Here is a 22,337-nt window from a genome sequence, read left to right on the forward strand (position 1 = left end):
CTACCTTGGCTTCCCCAGTGGCTGGGATAACAGGCATGTATCACTGTGCCTGGCTTATGCCCTTTTTTAAAAAAATATCTTTATTTTATTTTTATGTGGTGCTGAGAATTGAACCTAGGGCCTCACGCGTGCTAGGCAAGCACGCTACCACTTGAGCCACATCCCCAGCCCCTGCCCTTGTTTTTTATATGTTCTTTCAAATACTGTTTCAAATTGTGGGTTTGTCTAAAAGGCCCTCAAAGCCTTTCAGTTTGAGATCATCGGTGCTCTATTCTCAGCCCATGTGAAAAATCCTACCTTTTTAGGTCTTTTTCCTGACATTTTGAAATCTGCTTTTTCTCAAGGTTAGAAAACAGGCAGGATTAAACCCTGACTTCTACTCGTGTCATATGAATGATTCCAAGACAGCAGGGTCATCTCCTTCCAGGGATCTTGCCACGCAGGCTTTTCTCACCTCGTCTTCCTTGCTGACCAGAATGAACAGCAATCCCTGCTGTGCTTCTTCCACCTCCCAGCAACTGACCTGTCAGCCACGCAGACCAAGAAACCCGCAGATGCCCTGCCTCTAACAGAATGCCGATGTCGGGTAGCTGAGACGTCTCCCACAGGTTCTGTGCAGCCTGACGTCTCTCTCAGGTGAGCACCATGAACATCCTCCATCCAAGGTGCCCCGCCTCCGGTCCAGATGGCCCACTGTGCATGGATCATGTGCTGCCTGTATTCAGAGTTACTCTGTCACCAAGTCCTTCCCGTGTCTCCACTCCACGGCAGGGTCCTGGAGATAGAATCAGCATCCACGCCCAGTCCACACAGCAGCACCCAGATGGCACACTCCAAGCAGATTCCAAAGAAGCCTGACTAGGACAAAATGGTTCCCTGGTTCCCGTGAAGCCAAATGGGGGCCATTTCACAGGCTTCATTGGAACTAAAGCATGAGGGAGTGGCTGATCGAGATCTCCACAGAGCTTCCCGCAGGACGGGCCCTAGAAGGGCCGTAAGCATGCCAAACCTTGCATTCTCCCCATCCTTGGAATCAGAGGCAAAGATCTGGGGAGCTGGGGCCTCCGTCTTCTTGCCTACTCCCCCCAAAGTGCTATCCAAATAGATCACCTTCTATTTGTGCCAAGGACCAGAAAAATTTGGGAAGCACCACTGGTCCCTATTCAGCTCGTTCACCTGGACTGTTGTTCTCCAACTGAGCGTCTCTTAGCAGAATCTACTGAAGCACCATTTTAACAGATGGTGTCAGCCAGAATAATACCTCCTGACCAAACACCAGCGCATTAATCATCCTCTTTAAATACTCACAGAGGGAAAAAAACGAAAAGCTAACATTTTCAAGTGCTCAGCACTGTGCCATTAATCTCCAACAACCATCTGAAGAAAGGACAATCATCCTTATTTTATAGATAAGGAAACAGGCACAGAAAGACTAAATAACTTTCCCAACGTTACAAGGCTAGTAAATGGCAGAGCTGGGATTCGAACCTAGGAAACTGGATCTTAGAGCCCTGAGCTCTCTTAGGTGCCAAGTGATACAGCTTTGCCATGGGGGATGGAAGAAGTCTAATGATGACACGGGACTGATAGCTGGCACTTAGCTTTGGCCTTAGGGCTGTTTGGCTGTGACCTTGGATAACTCACTTCACTTATCTGGGTTCCAGACCCTGCACTTTGGGACATTTATATGCTAGGCAAGACAGCATGAAATAATGAAATCATTTGGTCCCTGCCATGTGTGACTGAAAGAAGACTGATGGTGCATCTATCCGTCCAGGTTTCCAGGATACCTGTCACTTACTTCAATTTTAATTTAGTAGAAATTAAACAGACCCACCTATTGTTGTGAGTTCTCACTGAATTCAATGCAAGCCTACTCTTAGGGAGTAAGTAGAAAGTATATTTGAGAAGCCGTACTTTTTCCATAATCAGTTTGAGAAGAAAATTGTATCAACATTTTAGAAATGTGACATATCACAAATGTTAGGCTAGTTAATTAGGGATGATTTCTTACAGTAACTAAGTAGTTTTGTTTTTAAAAAGCCTAGAAGGAAAGATGACTGTTCATTAGTGCTTGTCTAAAAAAGGTCAAAATTGCATGACAAAATTATATTTGTACTTAGCGTTCATAAGGACCTGGGTTTGATTCTCAGCACCAAGAAAAAAAAGAAAAGAAATAAATATATTTTAGACTTCTTTATTCAGTTGGCAGAAGAAAACTTTCTTAAATTGTTGTTTTTTTTTTTTTTTGTACTGGGGATTTAACCCAAGGACATTTTACTACTGAGCCAGTCTTTTTTTTTTTTTTTTTTGAGACAGGGTCTCACTAAGTTGTTTAGGGCCTTGCTAAGTTACTGAGGCTGGTCTTAAACTTGTGATCCTCCTGTTTCAGCTTCCCAAGTTGCTGGGATTACAGGCATGCACCACTTGACCCAGCTCCAAATTGTAATTTTTTTCAATAAATTTTCCAAGTGCCCAACTTTCAGAGTTAATGCTATTGTCAGCATAGGTGACATGTGACTCCACCCTAGATAGGGAATCATTTTGATTTATTTAATAGTTCCTTGAAACCTGAAGCCAAAGGTGGCATTTTTTTTTAACATACCAGTACTTGGCACCGTGTGGAAGCATAGCAAATATCTGTCCCAATGAGTTAGTTTTAGTGCATTAAATTTTAATTTTCCTTACATAATTACCAAGTAGCTATTCATAAAAATTTCACTTTGATCATGAATTCCCTAGTTGTTCCTAACTACATTAATTAGTCTCTGCAAACTGTAGAGTACAATGTTCCACATCTTAGGGAAGAGAGCTTTTATGATTCCGTGGTACTTGGATCCCTGTCCTGTGAGCCAGAGCAGGACATGCATCTTCACCTTTGGGTCTGGAATTTTCCTTGGGCGTAACTGCCATCAAATGATTCCAGTGAACGGCTACGAGCAGGTCAGCAGGTCTTGAACATTTTCTGCCAGAAATCCATTTTGCTTTGATGTTTTATCCTTGATGAGTTTTACAATGGCTTTCTCATGTCCGTGTCTTCAAGAGTATGTGCACACGTGTGTGCCCCTGGGTGCCAAGAAGCTAGGAGAGGGCTCTGTAGGATTTCATGGTGAGACCTTAGATGTTAGGAATTTCAGCTCAATTGCAGGATCTGAGTCCAGAGAATTCCTATTTCATAAGTTCATTTTTGCTTTAGGGGCTCATGACTAAGAATTTTATTCAATCTTTTTCTTGCCTTACAAAAGGAAAAAATGGACACAAATAGAGTTGTTTTCCTTTACAGTATTCACTTCTAATAAGTCTAATGGTGCTAGTCCCTTCTTGGTTTCTCATGGATTTTTTGGTTTGCTTCTCAATTCTGTGGCTCACTGCCCTGTTCCCCTGCCCCTGCTTTAAATGAAAATTCATTTCTCTTTTCTTCGGGAGGAAAACAACAAGAACAGACTTGCCCTTAACTGCTTCTTGAAGTGCATCCCCAAATGGCGTTATATGGGAGCCCTCAAGGAATAGTAAGACAAAATACTCACTGTCATGAAAACCACCTGTTTACAGCATAAAGCCACTCTGAGCGGCCATTTCTCACCCCAATGTGCCCTGGGCTATGGGAGACTCAGACATGAGATGGGAAGGGGACTTTCCATTCCCTACATACCACCCAAGTCTCCCAATGAATGAAATTACAACATTATTTATTCTAGAATAAGTGCAGGTTAGATGAATAAAAGGCATAATCTGGTAACGGTAGGTTTTAGACATTCTAATTACACAGAGACCAGTGGGAGGTGGAGCCGGAGCTAAAAACTGGGTACACACGTTTCTGAGGTGACACAGATGAGGATTAATCTATTTTGGTGTTTATTAGTGCTCAAAAATCTCAGATGATTCTCTCTCTGTTCTTAATTTCTTTTGGCTTTCCAGAAGCATCTATCATAAACATCCTTGGTTTGCCTCTGAGGCGAGACACTGGGCCCAATTTGAAGGACTTGTTGGCTTAGTGGCCTTTAACATGGGCACAATGTCCATTATTCAGCCAGGGAAGGAGGCCGAGGCTGGGTGGGTGGTTAGCATAGCAACACCTTCTGCTTCTGAGGTCTCAGCTGCAGACCGTGGATGTTTAAACCTCCACCATTCAGCAGGGGATGATTAGGTAGGTTTCTTATAATATATGCCTGTGGGGATGTTCCTCTAATTATTCCAACCCTTTTTCGTGGATTGCCTAGATGATAAGGGTCTTTGGAATTTAAATTCTGTAGGTTTTCTTTCACTAATATCATGGGCGAGTCTTGGGTTGCAGCTGTGGTTTTAGATGGAATATATTAGAAATTTAATTGTAGCTAAAAGTAAATCTGACCCTTCTTGGTCAAATATAGGGAGGAAATTCACAATGCCTGAGTGGGTATTTAAGTAGCTCAGGTGGAACGTTCTTAACAAACTCCCAAACTAGAAAGGAAACATAGATATTAGAAATCAATTCCTTTGCCTCTGCTGTTTCTATTTGCCTATATCCCTAGTAAGCTCTCCAGGGTGGAACCACACTGATTGTTATCTGAACTTCTGCAGATCTGCTTTTCAAACTGTGTGGTACAGATCAACTCCTCCTGGCCTCCCCTTTCTTTACTATCATAAGTGCTGAAATAACACAGTTAATTGACTTCAGCCTTCAATGGCCTGATCTCCTCTCCCACATCCTCCTACCCCCAATTTCCATACCAGGGATTGAACCCAGGGGCGCTTAACTACTGAGCCACATCCCTAGGATCTCACTAATTTGCTTAGGGCCTCACTAAGTAGTCCAGGCTGGCATTGAACTCACGATCTTCCTGCCTCAGCCTCCCAAGTGGCTGGGATTACAGGTGTGAGCCACCTCTGGACAGCAACCTGATCTTGCAAAAACATGGGTTCCAGACAGTTCAACAGAAAACAACAAACGGCATTCACAACCATGAAAAGGTGTGCCGTCTTGCTCATTGAGAAATGTAATAAAAAATGGGAATTCTGGCTTTTACCCATCAGACTATCAAAAAATTTTAAAGTTAGAAAAGGCTATCAGCTCGCCCCCTGTGTGGTCACAGAGGTATTGTCAGGATAGTGGGTGTATATCAGGTATGGACAGGTGGTATCTTTGGGAGGAGATTTCATTAGGCAATGTCCAAATCAGATTTGCATATACCTTTTGGCCCAGAGTTTCTATTTCTAGGAAATTCATTCTGTAGATTCAGGTGCAAAAATACAATGCATGAGAAGGGTAGATGACTGTCATTTTGGAGAGTTGACATAGGGTACATGTCCATCAATCTCAACTGGTTAAATAAATATATGTGCTTGTTTATTTTCAGACTAGCATGAGACTGACAAGAAGATATGCTACCAGTCTTTGCCTCTGGGGAGAACTGGGGAACTGAGGAATAAAATGGAAAGGAGAAGTAACTTAAGTATTTTTGCTTGAATTTTTACCACTGTACTACCTATTTTTAAAAAAGCAAAAAAAGCACAATGGTTCTCTTTATTGCTTTCTATTCAGTCTCCTAAGAGGTCAAAGTTTCCTCTGCTTTGTCTGAGATGAAATCCTAAATTAGATAAATTGGGAGCCGAGCAGACACTCTATTTCAATTCTCCAAACTTTTGAGTCCCAGTTGTTAAAGCAGAACAGATTCTCAGCAGTCTCACCAATTCCTCACCCTATGTCAGTTCTGCCATTTACAGATGGGAAAGCATTGTCCACATTGTGCCCAGACACTTATTTCCTAGGACTCTCAGACAGAAATATCATTTCTATTTCCCTTTTCATTCCATCTCAAAAGATCCCCACGGTGTTTCTGCTCTTAGCTTGTCAGTTTCAAAGAGATGTGTCTCTCTGCCCAGTGCTAACCATCTTCCATGTGACCTTTCCTTCGGAACCACACACCATCATTGCTAAACTTAGACTACACATCCCCGCCCAGCAGCCCATGAGATAGACCGTTTCTTGAGCTAGACTTTGACTCTCTTTGGCCTGTTTCTGTCCACAGGGGCTGCTCAATTTTTTCATCTCAAAACCCACTAAAAATTGCTACCAGCTAGCTTCAAACCCAACATGCCAAGCACCTTACAGACATCATGTTATTTAATTATCTCAAGAGCAAGGCATTGTTATGTTCTCTTTGGGGGGGGTGAGAAAAATGAGACAAATAGGAAAAACTGGTCAAAGGTCACATGGATGTAAGTGGCAAAGCTGGGATTCAAACTGTGTGACATTTCAAAGTGCCTTCATTTTATCTAGGCAGAGCACTGTGGGGCTCTTCCCCCCCCAAAAACCAGAACGCCCCACTGTGGACTCTAGTTCTTCTGTCATCTGGTTTGCAACATCCCACCACCCAGATTCTGCAAATTCCTGTATCCCCACCAGGAGGCTAGTCTTGGCACAGGTTCCTAGGCAGATGGGTATGCTCCATCCTTATCCAGTGGCTGGAATTCACTAGTGTCCTGCCTCTGGAGCGAGACAGACGATGACACAGGTATGATTTGATGAACTTGGGGGGAAGGCTGATGGTGAACATGAGTGAACTTATGTTGAGAAGATTTAGCTACTTATGAAGTACCCATCCACTTACATTTTAACATTATGCCTACTAAAAAAGAAAAAAAAAACATCAAAATTTTGCCTCTAATGGAAATTAGAACTGAGCCATTAAACTGAGGACCAACATAACTAGGTAAGAAACTGCATTTTTCCAGAGTAAGATTCTGTCTCTGCCCACCTGGGTTCCCTCGGGATGACTGTTAGAATGCAGGTTCTCAGATCTTGCCCCCAAACTCTTGGCCTAGCACTGGACATTTTAAATACACTGTCCATGTCATTGTTGGTCTCCCTAGTTTGGGGGGAGAAGTGGGCCAATCTGCAGTATTGATTTCTTTATCAGAGACCCTGCTGCATGTCAACTTCCTGTTTGCCTTTTAAGTACCCCTGGGGCTTCTTAAAATGTGCCATTTTTCCTGTGTGAAGGGACTTCTAACAATAGTTTGCTTTTTCGGTCTCTCTGCCCTCTCCTGCCTTGCCTTCACATTTGCCCATGGCCTCCTGTTGTGAGATGGTGGAAGCAAATTATTCTAGGCCAATTTAGGGTATTTACCTGGAACATTTGGAAGACCTGGTCAGTCGGGGAATTGACTTTGAGCTTAGTTTGAGAAATATTGACCCAAAGGGATCAATATGGCTGCCCAGGGAGTTCTTTGATGAGCTCAGATTTTAAAGGGCTGGTTAAGAGCTGCAAAGTCAAGGGCAACAAAAAGGCTCTGTCATTAGCTGTATTCAGAGCCAGACCCAGAAGGCTGGAGTCACTGCCCTGGAAGGACAGTGCCAGAAAGACAAAAGGAACTGTCCTACTATGCTCCTTCCATCTGCAGTGTTGAGGGGGGACCATTTTTAGTGGAAACGGAAGACCAAGCAATGAAACAAGTAAGAGGGCTTTAAAGGTCAAGGTAATTATCACGGCATGCTTTCAAGACTTTAGACCCTTGTGAATTACACGAATCCAACAGCACTGTCAACCCACTGCCACGTGTTCTAAGGGATCACAGAAATGAGAAGGGATGATGGACCAGTTATGAATGCAAATTGCACAAAAGTAAAGTGTTCATTCCATCAGTTGTAGGATACTGAGCTTGATTTTTGCTGGCAGGTTAATCGTTCCTGAAGAAATTATTATATCACGAATTCTCAGGAACAAGTGGATCATCTCAAATAAGGAGGGGTTCACCAAGAACAAATAATACCCAATCTGCTCCTTTGAAAAACAGGACTATTAGTGAAGGAATGCCTGCACAGATGGTTATCAGACTAGAGGGTGGTGAGGTGGGGAGGGCTGCTACACCAGTAGGGGGCGAGTGGCGGGGGGGGGGGGGGGGGGTGTAGACAGGTTAGGCGATCACTGCTGATGGATAAGGTCCCTAGCCACTGGGGCGTGCATGGTGCAGGAAGGTGTGGACAGTTGCTAGACCACTGATGATGGTGATGTGGTAGAAGTGGACAGGGTTACCAGGTTGCTGGTGTAGAGGGGGTGGCTCTCTAGTTAGTGACCAGACTTCAACATAGTGAACTGCTCGCTATGATCCAGTAACCTTGCTGAGGTGTCGATCCACAGGGTCACAACCATGGAATGACTGGTGGCGAGGACTTAAAGCCTAGATAAGAACAGACTTCGGAGTTGGAATTCTGACTCCCCACTTACTGGATGTGTGTCATATCATATGCATGTTGCTTAGCTCAACCACAGGTCTGAGTTTTCCTACCAGGGACAACAGGACACCACCCACCTCCGCAGAGTGGTCAGAAAAATCAAGTGAAGTGATACAGAGTACAAAGCACTGCCTCTGGCTTTAAATGCCGTGTATCACTGTGGATTGGTGTCAACCTGATGGGTTTCCAATGTCAGGTGGCTAGTCTGCCCTCTGCCACGCTCAACACTGTACAAGGCTTTGCATGAGAACACAGTTGACACATTGACTGATATTCAGAGGATGAACTGGAATCCAGAAATAACATGGTGGTCCACGTCCTACTCAAAACATGATGCCACCAGGATGGACAAGGTTGTTCAGAGTGTTTCCGACTGGCTCAGAGGTGACGTGTCACTGCCTGTTATCTGGTTAGACATTTCCTTCAGAATGAATGTACAAGAATCCATTCGCTGAGCAGACACTCATTGAACACCTACTATCTGTCAGGCGCTGGGAACAAAAGCAGCTAAGATTCAAAGCTTGTACTTCAGGCGTGGACATGGGTGGCAGATGAACAACAGGCTGCTCTAACACAAAGCTGCGAGTACGAAGTTGCTGTAGCTGGGGGTGGCAGGGGGAGGTGGAGTGGAACACAGAACACAGAAATTAACCTCATTTTCAGAGGTGGGGGCTGTCAAGAGAGTCTCTGGAGTAGATGACACCTGAGCAGAGATTTAAAAGATGAGCAGCAGTTGGGGGAAAAGAGGGGAGTGACAGATCTCAAGGCAGAAGGAACAACATTTGCAAAGGCAAAGATGTAACAGCAGGGGGTGGTGTAAGCCAGGAACCGGAAACAGCTTGGTATTGTAGGATTTTAAGAAGGATGAGCGGAGGAGGGAGGCCCGCTAGAGCAACAGGACAGACACAGAGAGCGGAGGAACTTAGAGAGCTTTGGTCTTCATCATATGGATGATGAAGAACTCGGGCAGATGTCCAGCCTCAGAATGGCACAATCAGGTAGTGTTTTAGAAAGATCCCTCTAGAGACTGTTATCAGGAGAATGAGCTGGACAGGAAGATCAGCAACGGCACCTGTCAGCAAGGGGAATGATGCTTCTGTAAGATCAGTGCTGGGAAAGGAGAGAGGAAGGGCTCAAACAAAATACTCAGGAGGCACAGCTGAGCAGCCCTGTGGGCCTCCAGGACATGGATGGCAATAGGAAGAAGAGTTGTAGAAGATGTACAGATTCTAACAATGAGAGAACTCACATAAAAGAAGAGTTGTGAGGTTTGGGAAGATGGTGAAAGATGACATGTTTGATTTTTGACATGTGGAGTTCAAAGTATTCATGGGATTTCCAAGTTGAAATCAGTCTTAGGCACACACACAGGCGTCGTCTGAGTTAGGATAGTTTCAGAATCAACAGCACTATAAATTTAATACAGAGCAAGAAGATTCCAGTAGACCACGGTGAGAAAAGCAGTAGGCAGAGGAAAGACCCTGGGAAAATCCCAATATTTGAAAGGATAACAGAAGGAGAGGCTGCTAAGAAGAACAAAAAGGCCAAATGCAATAGAGAAAGGTCACCTAATCTATAAAAAGTGTATACTTCATTGAACAATTAGGAACTCATAGGTGTGCATATTGATTAGACTTCTTGGTTGCAGACAACTGAGTCCATTCAAGTTACTTTAAGCAGAAAGATATTTATTAGAGGGTATTAGACAGCATACACAGTCTCCAGGAGGCCACAGACCCAGGTCTGTATGTCTTCCAGTCAGGAAGAACAAAGTTGCCAAGACAAACCCCCACCCTCACCATAGGATTGTCAGTAGGAAGACCCCACTGTCACCACTTCATTCTGCTCAGCACCAGTGATCAGGTTCTATGACCTTCACCAGAGTTGCCCTGAAATGCCTCGGCCACTGTGTCTGCAAGAAGAAACGAGCCACTCTTGCCAAGATCAGTCTTGTCCTAGGATGATCTTGCTCCGTGCCACCTAACTGAATGCTCACCTTCAGAATGCCAAAAGCCAACTGTCCCATCACTGAGATCATCCACCAATGAGAATTTGGGGCAGAAGCAAGAATCGATAAAATGAAGATGGACTCAAAAAAAAAAAAAAAAAAGAAAAAGGAAGAAAAATCTTTATTCTTTGGAAACACATTTGTAAAAATGTTATCAGTAAGATGAAAAGATTCAGAACACATTTATTTGGGCGCAGCACATACACTGAGGATCAAAACATCTGCTAAAATGGAATACACCTGTAAACAAATACCCCAGGGAGAGGTTATAGGTGATCCACCCACTGGGCATGGTATGCAGCCGAGTCCCTCCTCCTGAATTGACTGTGTCACCCAAAGAGATCAGATGGTAGCATTAAAAATCTCTCAAAGGATGTCAATATATGTTGAAGGGCTTAAAAATGGGGGCCAAATTACAATTGCATATTTAAAAGTGGCTCAATAATCACCTGATTACACTAATGAAAAAATATCTCAGGCCTATCTATTAAAACATGCTTGACTCGTGAATTGAAATGGGGAAAATAAATATTTTGGTTCAAGTGTCACCCTAAAAGACAACATAAGGTTTTCTGGTTGGTTCTACAGAAAGACCGGGGCCAGGCCTGCCTTCCCTGTGCTACAAAATGCCTTGGCACAACCTCCGTAAAATCTCCCATGTTTTCACGGGAGCCTCCGGTGCATCTCAATCTGCAGGTTCCATTTCAAAGGAGTGAAGTCTAGAGTAAAATCCAACCCCCGAATCCTGACAGTGTGCATTCACAACAATGTCTTCTGAAGATCGTGCAAGAGAGCAGCACCGTTGATTAAGACATTAAAAATTATTTTACACTTGAGCAGCAAATGCTATCAAAATGGATGCTATGCCATTTGTGATTAGTGCTAAGGCTGAAATTCAAAGTGGCTGAACTGCTTTAAGATCTGAAATTCAAAAAGTCTCCTTGTGTTTACAGAACATCTAAATAAGTTAGATAACTTTTGTTTCATTTCTGAGGCAACAGAAGCAGGTCGTTTAGTTTGAAGGTATGTCCTCAACCTCCAAGAAATTAGATTTTCATAAATCAAAGAATTTGAGAGTCAGAAAAGATCTTGGAGATCACTTAGTCCAACTCATTTTTAGATGGGGAATGGGGCCAAACAAGGGGAACCAGCTCAGACAAGGTCACTCGGTGGTGCAGCCTGGACGCTAGCAGTCTCTGTTCCCACCCCAGTGTAGGCTGAGCTATGTTCCCCCTCTTTTTTGATTTAATTGGTCCCATTAATTAAATAACAAAGGATATCAGGTAAGCAGTGAGAGGATAAACGTAGACTTTAGCTCCGATTTTAAAATCAGAATATAGAATGATTCCTGAGCCTTCAGCTCCCTTCATTTTGTCGAGAACGCCGCCAACAGTGAATCACGGCCAGCTATGGTGGCTCTCTTCGAATATTTACAGACACTGAAAACGGCTCTCAGAACCGTTCCACAGAGACACTTGTAGGAACGCCTGCACGCCACACCAAGACCCTTCTCATGGGATGCAGTGCCGCACGGTAGGGCCCGGAGTGAGACGCTTCAGTCTCAGAGAGCAGTCATGAGTTTGTCCCGACACATCACACTGTGCGTCCCTCCTACGTTCCTCGGGTTCTGGGCGTGGACAGAATGGCTGTCCTCTCCGCTGGCCGGTGCTTTCCAGAGCCACCTGTCATCCTGAAAGGGTGGCCTGTTTTGTTTGCAGAGTGAACGGTTAGTGGGAGAATGGGAGAAAATTCAGAGACGAGAGTGAGACAACACAGGTACAAAGGAAATGGGCAGGGGACCAGCGGACGTGATGGCGGGCACACGGAAATGAATGGACTGGCTACTCAGTATTTTTAAAAACTCCAGATGCGGATCATCTATCAACTTCCAAGTTAAGAGTTCTGTTTATGGCCCGGTCACCTCTTCTCAAAGGGTGTCACATGGTCAGGTCAGCCTGGGAAGCCAGGTGAAGTGGGAAGGTTCCTTTACCACAAGGAAGGGCTTCTATCATGCTAATGTGCAGGGTGATCTGTGATCACCCACGGTGGCATTTGCCAAAAGTGCTGGACTAAAAAACTCTCTTTTCATGGGAAGGCTGATAATACACAAAATGCTGGAACCCATCCCAGAGATTCCCATGCAGGAGGTCTGGGGAGGGCCTGAGAGCTGGCATTCCCAACAGGACCCCAGGGGATGCCAAGGCTGACCTTCAGCAGGGCCACCTGCAAGGGACTCTGTTGAATCCCTTGTAAATAGTGGGACTAAGGAAACTACTACAATAAAACAGACAATACTACGTATAAAGTTCATAAAAGTAGTGTTAATAAAATAACTTTTTTAAAAAAATCAATCTTCTGTTTCTCCTGTCTGGAAAATAAACTGCCATTGAAATACTGAAAGAGTAAGAATGATCACTTCACTAATCTAACTTGCTACAAAAGCTATATGAATATCAATCAAGGTGATTATAATTTAAAAAAAAATTGCACTGTTGTCATTACAAGATCCACCACAGACTTTTATTTGCCTTGGTCTAAGCAAATTGATTTCCACCACTTGATTTTCTCAAGGAGCAAGGCTTACAACTCTCTTTAAGCAAACTCAATTCACAAACTTTGTTCCTGATGGGCTTGACACATAAACACTAATTAAGACTGATCTAAAATGCAAATCTTAGAGGCATATCTATTTTCACAAAACTGGCCTTAAAAAACACTCTGGGGCCTAACTATAAACACAGTAGAGCAGTGCCAATTCTTCAGGGGGAAGCCCAGGCAGGGCCCGCGCAGGGTAGGGCAGGGGTCGGTAAGTAACAGCCATCAGGTCAAATCCCACTGTTTCTGCAAACAAGTTTTACTGGGGACACAGCCATGTCCTCTTACTTATGTTTTGTCTATGGCTGTTTTCAGGCAACAATGTCAGAGCTGAGTCAATGGGAGTGACACTGACCACAGTCAAAAATATTGACTATCCTTTACAGAAAATGTTTACTGACCCTTGGGTTTGGTGGGATGGGGGTGGGGGAATCCATTGCCAGAAAAGCAAACCCTGTCCCCATCCAATTAAAAAAAAAAAAAAAAAACCCACAATGACAATCCCCACGTTTTAATCACATTATAAGTAAACAAATCGTTAGAACAGGAAAATGTTCCTTAGAAAATCTAAGTAACATCTGGATATAAAATCAAATCCAAAATATCTGAGGTTAGAGTGATTTGAAAAAAAAAAAAATCCCTTTTATTTCACAAAAACTTGTGGCTGGCTTCTACTGCTTTGCAAATGATTCATCCCTGCCTTGGCAACGTAACCCTCGGGAACCGCTTCTGCAGCAGACTTCCAGTTCATAACTAAGTAGAGTGGGAGCTTTTCGAGAGAAAGGAGAACTTTCCAAAGCGCAGCTCGGGGAGTGTCAACACTTACCTGACATTTGGAGAGTGAGGGTGCCACCGGGGCTGGCTGGGGTGGACGTTCGGATGGTACTGAGGCTGGAAACAAAACACCACACTTGATTACCCGCTGGCCTTTGGATTTCAACGGTCTCCATTCACTTTCTCTTTCGTGGCAACCAGCTCAGGGGCGGAGGGGGCTGTGACAGAAAGGCTGTGACTGAACCCTGGCGGAGCTGCGGACCTCTCACAGGGAGATGGAGTTTCTCCCACTGACAAAGGCTGGGGGGCTGGAACCAAGCCTGAGCCTGGTTCTCAAAGTGCCATCTACAGAGGTGGACTCCTGGGAAGGGGCTGGGATGCCACTCCAGAAGCACAGTACCTCTGCCTGGAGCTGGTGGACCTCTGGTACCCAGGACGGGCACCATTCCTCCCTGCCAAGGGGACGGGAAACAGAAAGAAGGTGAGATCAGGGGGCACTCTCCCTCTTCAGAGAAAGTTTTTGTTGCTGCTGCAAATGATGATGATGTGTGTGACGGTGACATCTGCGCACACTCAAGGGCTGGACAGGGTTGTGAAGGGAGACAGCAGAGCTGTGGGTGAATTTCTTTCTTCCTGGTATAAATGCTAAAAATAATTTTCTAAAATGTACTCTAAAACAAACAAAAAAAATCCACAGCACTTATTATCTTGATAAAACCAGATGAAGGTAGACCGGGAGGGAGGCTGGGCGGGACGGCTAAAGGGAAAGAAAGAGGGCGGGAAGTCATCCATTGCAAGAGGAAGAAGACAGACTCAAAAAAAGTGATCAGGGCGAACCCAGACGGGCCGCCTATCCACATCTGGCCTGTGGAGGGCAGCAGTCCGAGACACAGCCTGACACCCGGGGTTTCTCAAGGCTAAACTTGCTATGGGGCAAATTAAGCCCTCCTGACATTAAAGTCACCACAATCTTGGCACCATTAATCTTTTAATTATTTCTTCCCTTCCTCTTCCTTCTCCTGCTGCTTTGGTTAATAAGCAGCAGCCTGCTCTGTTACAGAAAATTCTCAGCAATTCCGTTCATCCAATTTTCATGGACCTGAGATGCCCTCCCAGCCTATTCTGTATTCCAGTAGCCTTTCTTTCTGCCTTCAAACATGCCTGTCAGCAAGCGGAGTCTGCAGCCCCTAAAGGACAAGCTGCAGGGAAAAAGAATCTGGAGAAAATAGCTCAGCAGCAGAGCTGGAGAGATGACCAGGGCTCTAGGATCTCCCTGCTGCCATCCCTTCATGTCTCTTCCTTTTAGGAGATTCAGACACCCATAGGGTTTGGACGATTTGCCCAAAGCCAAACTGTTCTAGGTTCTGTGGTCTCAGCCATGCCCCAAATGAGGTTCCACACCCTGGATCTTCAACAAAAAAAAACAACTAACCCACCACTGGATCCCCTACTCTCTTCTCTGCCTTCAAACACACCAAATCAGATTCATCAGAAAGAGGTGGGAACCTGATCCACAGACCTGGAAAAAGGAGATTCCAGAACCTTCCTCAGTCTCCTCTAGTAATCTGTTTTATGTTAAACCAGATGGTCCTCTCAACTGAGACAGTCGTGTCCCCCTGGGGACCACAGAAATGCAAGGATGTGTTTCTGCTTGTCATGACGACACAGGAAAGGGCAGCTAAACATCCTGCAACTTCAGGGACAGTCCCAAACAAGGAAGAGCCGTCCCTCCTCAAATGCCAATAGTGTCCTCCCGGAGAACACAGCCATCCCTCCTTTGCAGTTGGCTGACCTTGCTGTACTGGGAATCAGATAAATGCTGTCACGCCATCCTCCCGAGAACTCCGTGCAGCATTCTGAGGCCGCCAAGCCAGTCCTCCTCAGGATGTTCTCTTCCTGGGCAATTTACTCCCAAACCTTGATAGAGCAACACGGGCTCTCTAAGGCTGGCACAGGACCAGTGGTTGCCAATGATGCGGAGAGAACAATGTCTAGATAAGTTTCTGCAGATCTGATGCCAACCAAAAACTTCCTGGATGTTACTCCAAGCAGAGAAGGCACAGGGAGGACCCACGCCCGCAGAGGAGTGCCAAGCTGGGCTGCTTTACTTTGTTAATTTTTATTCTTTTCCTCTCCTTCAAACACTGATCACCATCGGTAACCTCTCCCTGCCCCTACAACAGTTGCTCATACCCGACAATCCCACAAGAAAAACAGCCTGAGAATGAGACTCAAGAACCCCAGGAAGGCAGGGAGAGAAGGAAACCAGAATATTTCTACTACCAAACCCCATTTCCATGTTGCTCCCTGAAACTCAGAAGTCACGTCCAGGTTCTGCACACTGGGAATGTGGTGTCGAGGATGCAAGTCAATCATCAAGTTCTTGGGAGACATAACTTGGAAACCTAGTGAAGATGATGTCCATTGAGGTCTCACACTCTTGCCATTGTGGTGCCATCTACCCTAAGGTCCTCACTGGAACCCAGGAGAAGCCAGTGCCATGCTCTTGAACCTCCAGAACTATGAGCTAAATGTACTTTTTTTTCTTAATTTATGAAGTACCCACCATCAGGTATTTTGTTACAGCAACAGAAAAAAAAAATGACTTATATAAGGCCTCCAACTAAAAGTCACCAGAGCAGGACGCTGCTTTTGAGCAGAAACCAATGACCACCTGAGAAGCAAGGTACATATCACATCGTCCACCCAGGGTCCCCTGCCTGGATGCTCATTAGAACCACCTCAGGAAACTCTGCCCATGCCTGGGTTCCTACCCCTAGAGTTTCAGCTCAATCTTTCCGGGGTGAAGCCCGAGCACTGGTTATTTTTTAAACGCTGGCCAGATTGCTTTAAGGTGCAGGAGAATGAGAATCACTAGAGCTGGTGGCTTCCAGCTGAGGAGATCAGGAAGAAGGGGCTCCTGAGCTGTTCTTCAAAACATATGTTTAGTGAACAGGTAGGAGGTAAAGGAGTCCAGGCAGACGAGCATGGGCAGAGGAAGAGTGGAAAGGAATTGGGGGTGACAGTTAAGCAACTCCCTGTGAGCAGAACTTTTGGGGTACGATGAGAAGGGGTGAGAAATAAAATGCAGAGAAGTCAGCATCAGGTCACAGAAGGCTACGAATGGCCAGAGAGGGCTTAGGAGGAGGCAGGGCTGTGGACCACATCTTTCAGGCTACCAAGGCTTTCCTGGCGTAGGTGGTCAGGGAGGCAGGCAGGCAGCATGGGCCCTGGCTGTCCTGCAGAAGAGCAGAACATCAACTGTGGAAACCACCTGTGCTCCTGTGGGTGAGAGACCAGCACCATGCTTTACAAAGCAGGTTCTAGAAACCATTGCTCCACAGATGTTAATGGGTTTACCGTAAAAAAAAAAAAAAGTCAGTGGAGGCTATTTTTTTAAAAATGGTGGGGGGACCCATACACAGATGATTTGGTGAAATACCGAGTTATAAAAAAATATAAGGGGCTGGGGTCGTGACTTAGCAGTAGAATGCTCGCCAAGCACGTGCGGGTCCCTGGGTTTGATCCTCATCACCACATAAAAATAAATAAATAAAATAAAGGCATTGTGTCCAACTGCAACTTTAAAAAGACCTTAAAAATAAAATAAAATGTGCCTTTCTTGTAGGATTTTTCATACTTTTACATCCCAATGGGCTCTTAAGATCCCAGAAGGCAAATGAAGGAAGCAACATTTACCAAACATTTGACCACAGCATCCTCTTCTGGAGGCACGTCTCAGGGGACTCGTGTTCCCCAGGCCTAGGACATGCTTCAACCAAAGGCTGTCTTGTCTGAATGTCACTACGAGGTTGCGTTTGACCACCCAGAAACTTAAGTACACGTCCCTGAGGCTTGCCAGCTGCCAAGGTTAAGAAAAAACAGGCAGTTCAGATGGCCAGGAGGAAGCTGGGCCAGGAAAGAAGGTTTATCTTACTGTTTTCTCAAAAAAAAAAAAAAAAAAAAGGCAGAAAAAAACTCAACCTATTATTTCTTCAAAATCTAATGATATACATAATGATGATAATTATGGCAAATTTAGAAAGATCTTTAAATGTAGGATCTCACCTGGTAATTATGGACTTCAGGATTTGTTTTAGAGCTAAAAAGAAAAAGGAAAAGAAACATTGTAACTTTACAGGTTGTAAAGTGGCATTACTGGGGACCTATTTAATCATAAGCCCCTCCTATGTACTCCCTGTTAGGAATGTTCACACACTATTTCTTCTTGGTTATTGGATGCTAAAATGAACACATAATCAGGCAAACCACAGACAGCAACCTTTATCCATCACTTTAGGTAACATTCCAAAATTACCTAAATATTACAGACAGGTAATACTCCAAACGCAGCTGTGAGAGTGCATTTTGGTAGCAGAAAGGAGGTCCTTTCAGTTTTGCAAACCAAGTAACTTCAGTTCCCCCTGCAGGCTGCCCTGACCTTCCTGGGTGGTCCCAGGAAGTTACAATGATGTACAGAGTTGCTTCCACCTGGAGGCACAGTGGCCAGCCACTTCTGGACATCTACCACCACTGGTAGATGGAATTCTGGTGGCAGCCACATGTGGGTCCCTCGCTCTCAGCTAAGCTGCTGCTGATCTGGGCACCACTGTGGAATGCTCATTCCATACAGGCTCTTCTGGGAACTTTGCATCTGTTATTATTTAACCCACCCAGTAGGGCTGTGAGGCCAACTATGTTTCCTTCCACCTCATTCCACAGATAAAGGAACAGTTGCCTAACAGAGAATTAGAAAACCTGCTCAGGGTCACCTGGCTAGTCAGTGGCAGAACCAGGGCTGGACTGAACATCTGCTCAGTCCCAGAGTCTTTCTTCTCTCCACTAAACCAAGCTGGCTCTCAGAGGCCAAAGGAAAAATTTAGAGCTCATGCATCTTATTTTGATGTCATTTTGAATAGAATTACCATGAGAGCCTCCCCCTAAACACACACACACACACACACACACACACACACAGAGAGAGAGAGAGAGAGAGAGAGAGAGAAAAGGTTGGTGTCAAATGCAATGTATTTAAAATGCAAGCTCGTAGTCTGCCAGAAACGCAGAAACATGGCACAATCCTTGGATAATCACTGTTGCTAGGGCAGTGTGCTTGAAATCAAGTTTATTGCTTCTCCAATAATGACAGGGAAGGTGTCCTGGCTATGAGTCTTGCCTGGGGTCTAACTGGCTCCGTGTTCCAGTTTTCAGAGAAGTCTAGTACACTGAGCTGGGCTCTGGGCCAGATCGCTGCGGGCTGGGCTTCATCAGGCAGGTTAAGTGGTCTGCGAGGGGCTATTTTTCTGGTAGCACCTCTGCAGCCCAGAACATAATTTCATACGTAGCTCCCATAGCAATCCCACTCACCCCGGGATCTCACAGGCTGCGAAGAGCAATTGAACAGCTGTGAACAGCGGTTATTAGCTCATTTGTTCCTAAAGGGTATATTTACTGTTTTTTTTGTTTGTTTGTTTGGAGGTTTTTTTTTTTTTTTTTGGTAGTTTGTTTTCATTCCCAATATATAATCTCCACTAGACGCTAAGAGGAAAATGTCATTTTATTAGGGAAATACAAACAAACAATCACCTCCTAAGAGAGCCAAGGAAAGAACGGCTGCAATTCACAGGCCCTGAGAATCAAGAGTGAGACACCAGGCTGGCTAAGAAGGGTGCAAGTGCTTTCCAGCTTACTTCCTGCCAGAACGACCGTAGGCACAGGCACACCTGCAGACCCTCGCTAAACCGTGCAAGATGCTCCCTCTACCACAGGGAGCCAGGGGCAATGCACAGGGGTTCAATAGGACCCTCGAGCCCTTCATTAGATACTGAGAACAAAATCCAGAGGCAAGAGGCTGCATGCAGGAGCCCCGGCAGAACACACTGCAAGCATGGCTTGGAGCAGAGCACAGCTCCCAACTGTGTGACCCGAGGGGTTGGTTCTGTCCTCCAGAACCCAGGGATCCTTGATGGTGCCTTGAAGCTACGTAAGGGGAGGAGGCAGATGAGCAGCAGGGCCTGCCCCGTTTCTCCCACTCAGCTTGCTCCAGAGCAGCTGTTTTTGTCTGTTCTGTTCACTGGGCTTCCACTTTGGGCTTTTTCTGGAGTGTATGTGTATGAGGGTGGGGTCCAGAGTCTAAAAGAGTTGGGAAAATGCTGATCTAGCCCAACCTCCTCGATTGCAAATGAGAAAAAGGAGGACCAGAAAGGGGACACCAAGGCCCCAGAGCATGAAGTGTGCTGGGAGAGAGGGCTCCTGAGACCTTGGCAGGGCTCTGGCCACTAACCAGGGCAGCAGCAACCCGCCCCATCACTGTGCCACATCTGCTCACTGTCCTAGCTGAGAGTTCACTGCAAGTCAAGTCAGGCCCATCTCAAAGGCCTTGAGACCCAAGGCTGGCAGGCTAACTAAAACGGGATACCCACCTGTGGGTGGCTGGAGCCAGAGCAAGAGTTCAGCAACCTGAAACTGTGGTTCTCTCCCATGACACCTGTCCCACCAGCAAATCCAAACTCACACAGGAAATAGAATTGTTTCATAGGAGAAGAAAGACATATGTGCCCGGTAGGTCAGCAGCTCTCACCTGAACTGCACACTAGACTCACCTGGGGAGCACTGAAAAACAGGTAGGTTACCTGGCCCAGGGCCTGGCCCAGCCAACGGGTGCCCTTCCAAGCTCACCAGGTAATTCCAATACACAGAAAGATCCGAAACACCTGTGTTGGGAAGGGGCTTCAAGCTGGCTGAATTCAGCCTATAGGCTGAATCTGGAGCAGTGTTTGTGAATAACGTTTTATTAGAATGCAGCCATGTCTGGTCACATGGTCATAGCTGCCCCCATGCAGAGCCAGATGGTTGTAACGAGACAGCACACAGTTGGCAGAGTAGAAATCACTTTCTATCTGCCCTTTACAGAAAGTTGTGCTGGAAATTTTCAGTCTTATGCTAATTTTTTTTTTCCCTGCAGGAATTGCACAGAAGGGGTTAATGTCTCCTACCACGTCTGACTCTCACACCTGCAGGTCACTGAGCAGACCCGACACCTGCTTGGGAGCACGGCCTTCCCTTCCCCATCACTGGCTGCCACACCACAGCACAGTGTGCCCCATACATGCCTGTCCCCTTTTTTGTCCACTGTTATAAAAAAACAAAGCACAACGCCTCTCAAACCGAGCACCTGTGTTTTCCAGAAAAACAAACTGTCTTGGAACATTCCAACGTGTACTTATTGAAAACTAGGAGAATGGGACAGCCAGGCAGCAGAAAAAGGAAAAAAAAAATTAACAGGTGACTCACTGTGATTTAATTGTTGTTTTAAGGGGAAAGTCAGTATCACAAATAAACACAATACACAGGGGGCAGAGGTGTGCTCGAGGAGGGGAGCTCACTTACCAGAGCTGAGCAGCGATCACCGGGTTGCTTGCTGGAAAGGAAAAACTAAGTTATAATATCTTAGAGAGCTTTACAACTTCACCAGGCACAGCAGGCACTGCCCAGAAGACAGACTTCTCTGGTCACAGGCTGGTCCCCAGTCCAGTCCAAGTCACAGGCACTGTGGCTATTTCTCCTTCCCAGAGGGTTTGAGCCACCCCTCTCTTCCATGCACTCTGCCCCTCCCTTCCGTGCCTGCAGCAGCCCTTCCCTGAGCAGGTTCCCAGGGCTGGGCAAGCTGCAATGTGGACACCAAACAGCCCAGGAGCTCAGGGTTTTGAGACAGAGACAAGAAGCACAGAGAAGTAAAATTCTGTTGCTTTTGACAACTGTGACCCAATGAATCAAACATGCAGACATGATCCTGCTCGTGCAGGTAGCAGCAGCCCTTGGAGCTGCGAATTCTCCCTCCCGACCTCGGACACTCCGCAGCTGCTACAATCACTCTGTGTTAACTCATAACCCTTCTCTGGACATGCTCCTATCCTCTGGCCTTTCTAGAAAGTGATGCCATGTTCTCTGGGCAATGGGCATTTTTGTTCCACTAAAACAGCTGAGAATGACTGAGAGTTTGTGGCTGCTATGATTACTGTGATGTTGGTTCATACAGGAAGGAGATGGAAGGAAAGTGGAGTAATAATGAAAGTTAAAGATTCCAGAAGGGGCAAGTAGAGAAGCTGGGCTCCCTGGAGGCCCACTAAATCCTGAGCTGTGGAAGAGGAACACACAGAATGGCCAAACGAGTAAAGGGTAGAGAGAAGGGGTGGGGCTAAGAGTGTGGAGGCCCTGCTGCTTTAAAAGAGCGGCCGCTGAGCTCTAACTTGGGTGTCCCCATGGAGGAGCAATCAGTGGGGAGGAAGGAGCTATTAGATAGATGGTGAAGCCTGGCTCAAACAGAATAAGCTGGCTTGCTCGTTCATTCACTGAGCACCTCCTGGTTCCTGGCCTCATGCAGGTGTGAGCCACAGCAGTAAGGGACAGACAAGGTTCTGGTGGGGGGTCTAGGGAGGGGAAGAGGCAGCATCCCAGGACCTGGCTACATTCAAGGATAGGGTGGGCCTGGACTGACTGCAGGCACCTGAGCCAAGTCTCTCCAAGTTCTGCATTTACTCCATGCAGTTGAATTTTGGTTAATAAGAACCTGGTATCCCCCACCAGACATGACAAGATGGTGGCGAGAAGGGACACAGCACCTTCTATAAACAAGACAGGTGTTCACCTGTCATGCTGCTGAGGTCCCAGGTCTAAAAGAAGCAGAGAGGCACACAAAAAGAATGATGGACCTGGGGGAGAGCAAGTGGGCATGTGCAAGGGGCC

At 45.8% G+C, this 22,337-nt stretch overlaps 1 protein-coding gene across 7 annotated transcripts in view; it reads right to left on the reverse strand.

Annotated features, from left to right (window-relative positions):
• Positions 1-22,337, reverse strand: part of Epb41l4b (erythrocyte membrane protein band 4.1 like 4B) — a 132,972-nt gene that overhangs the window by 48,202 nt on the left and 62,433 nt on the right. For 6 of the 7 annotated variants that reach the window (XR_013438213.1, XM_078047926.1, XM_040283816.2 and 3 more), the window contains exons 13-15: positions 20,982-21,012; positions 17,661-17,694; positions 13,645-13,709 (exon numbers count right to left, since the gene is read on the reverse strand). Coding sequence is in view for 6 of the 7 variants with exons in the window: in XM_078047926.1 (XP_077904052.1) it covers positions 13,645-13,709; positions 17,661-17,694; positions 20,982-21,012 (130 nt within the window). In the remaining variant the exon portion in view is untranslated. Of the gene's footprint in view, positions 1-9,882; positions 11,927-13,644; positions 13,710-17,660; positions 17,695-20,981; positions 21,013-22,337 lie in introns of those variants that run through there. The other variant, XM_078047929.1, reaches the window with a different exon arrangement.

Source organism: Ictidomys tridecemlineatus, chromosome 4, assembly GCF_052094955.1.
Source record: "Ictidomys tridecemlineatus isolate mIctTri1 chromosome 4, mIctTri1.hap1, whole genome shotgun sequence".
Lineage (NCBI taxonomy): Eukaryota > Metazoa > Chordata > Mammalia > Rodentia > Sciuridae > Ictidomys > Ictidomys tridecemlineatus.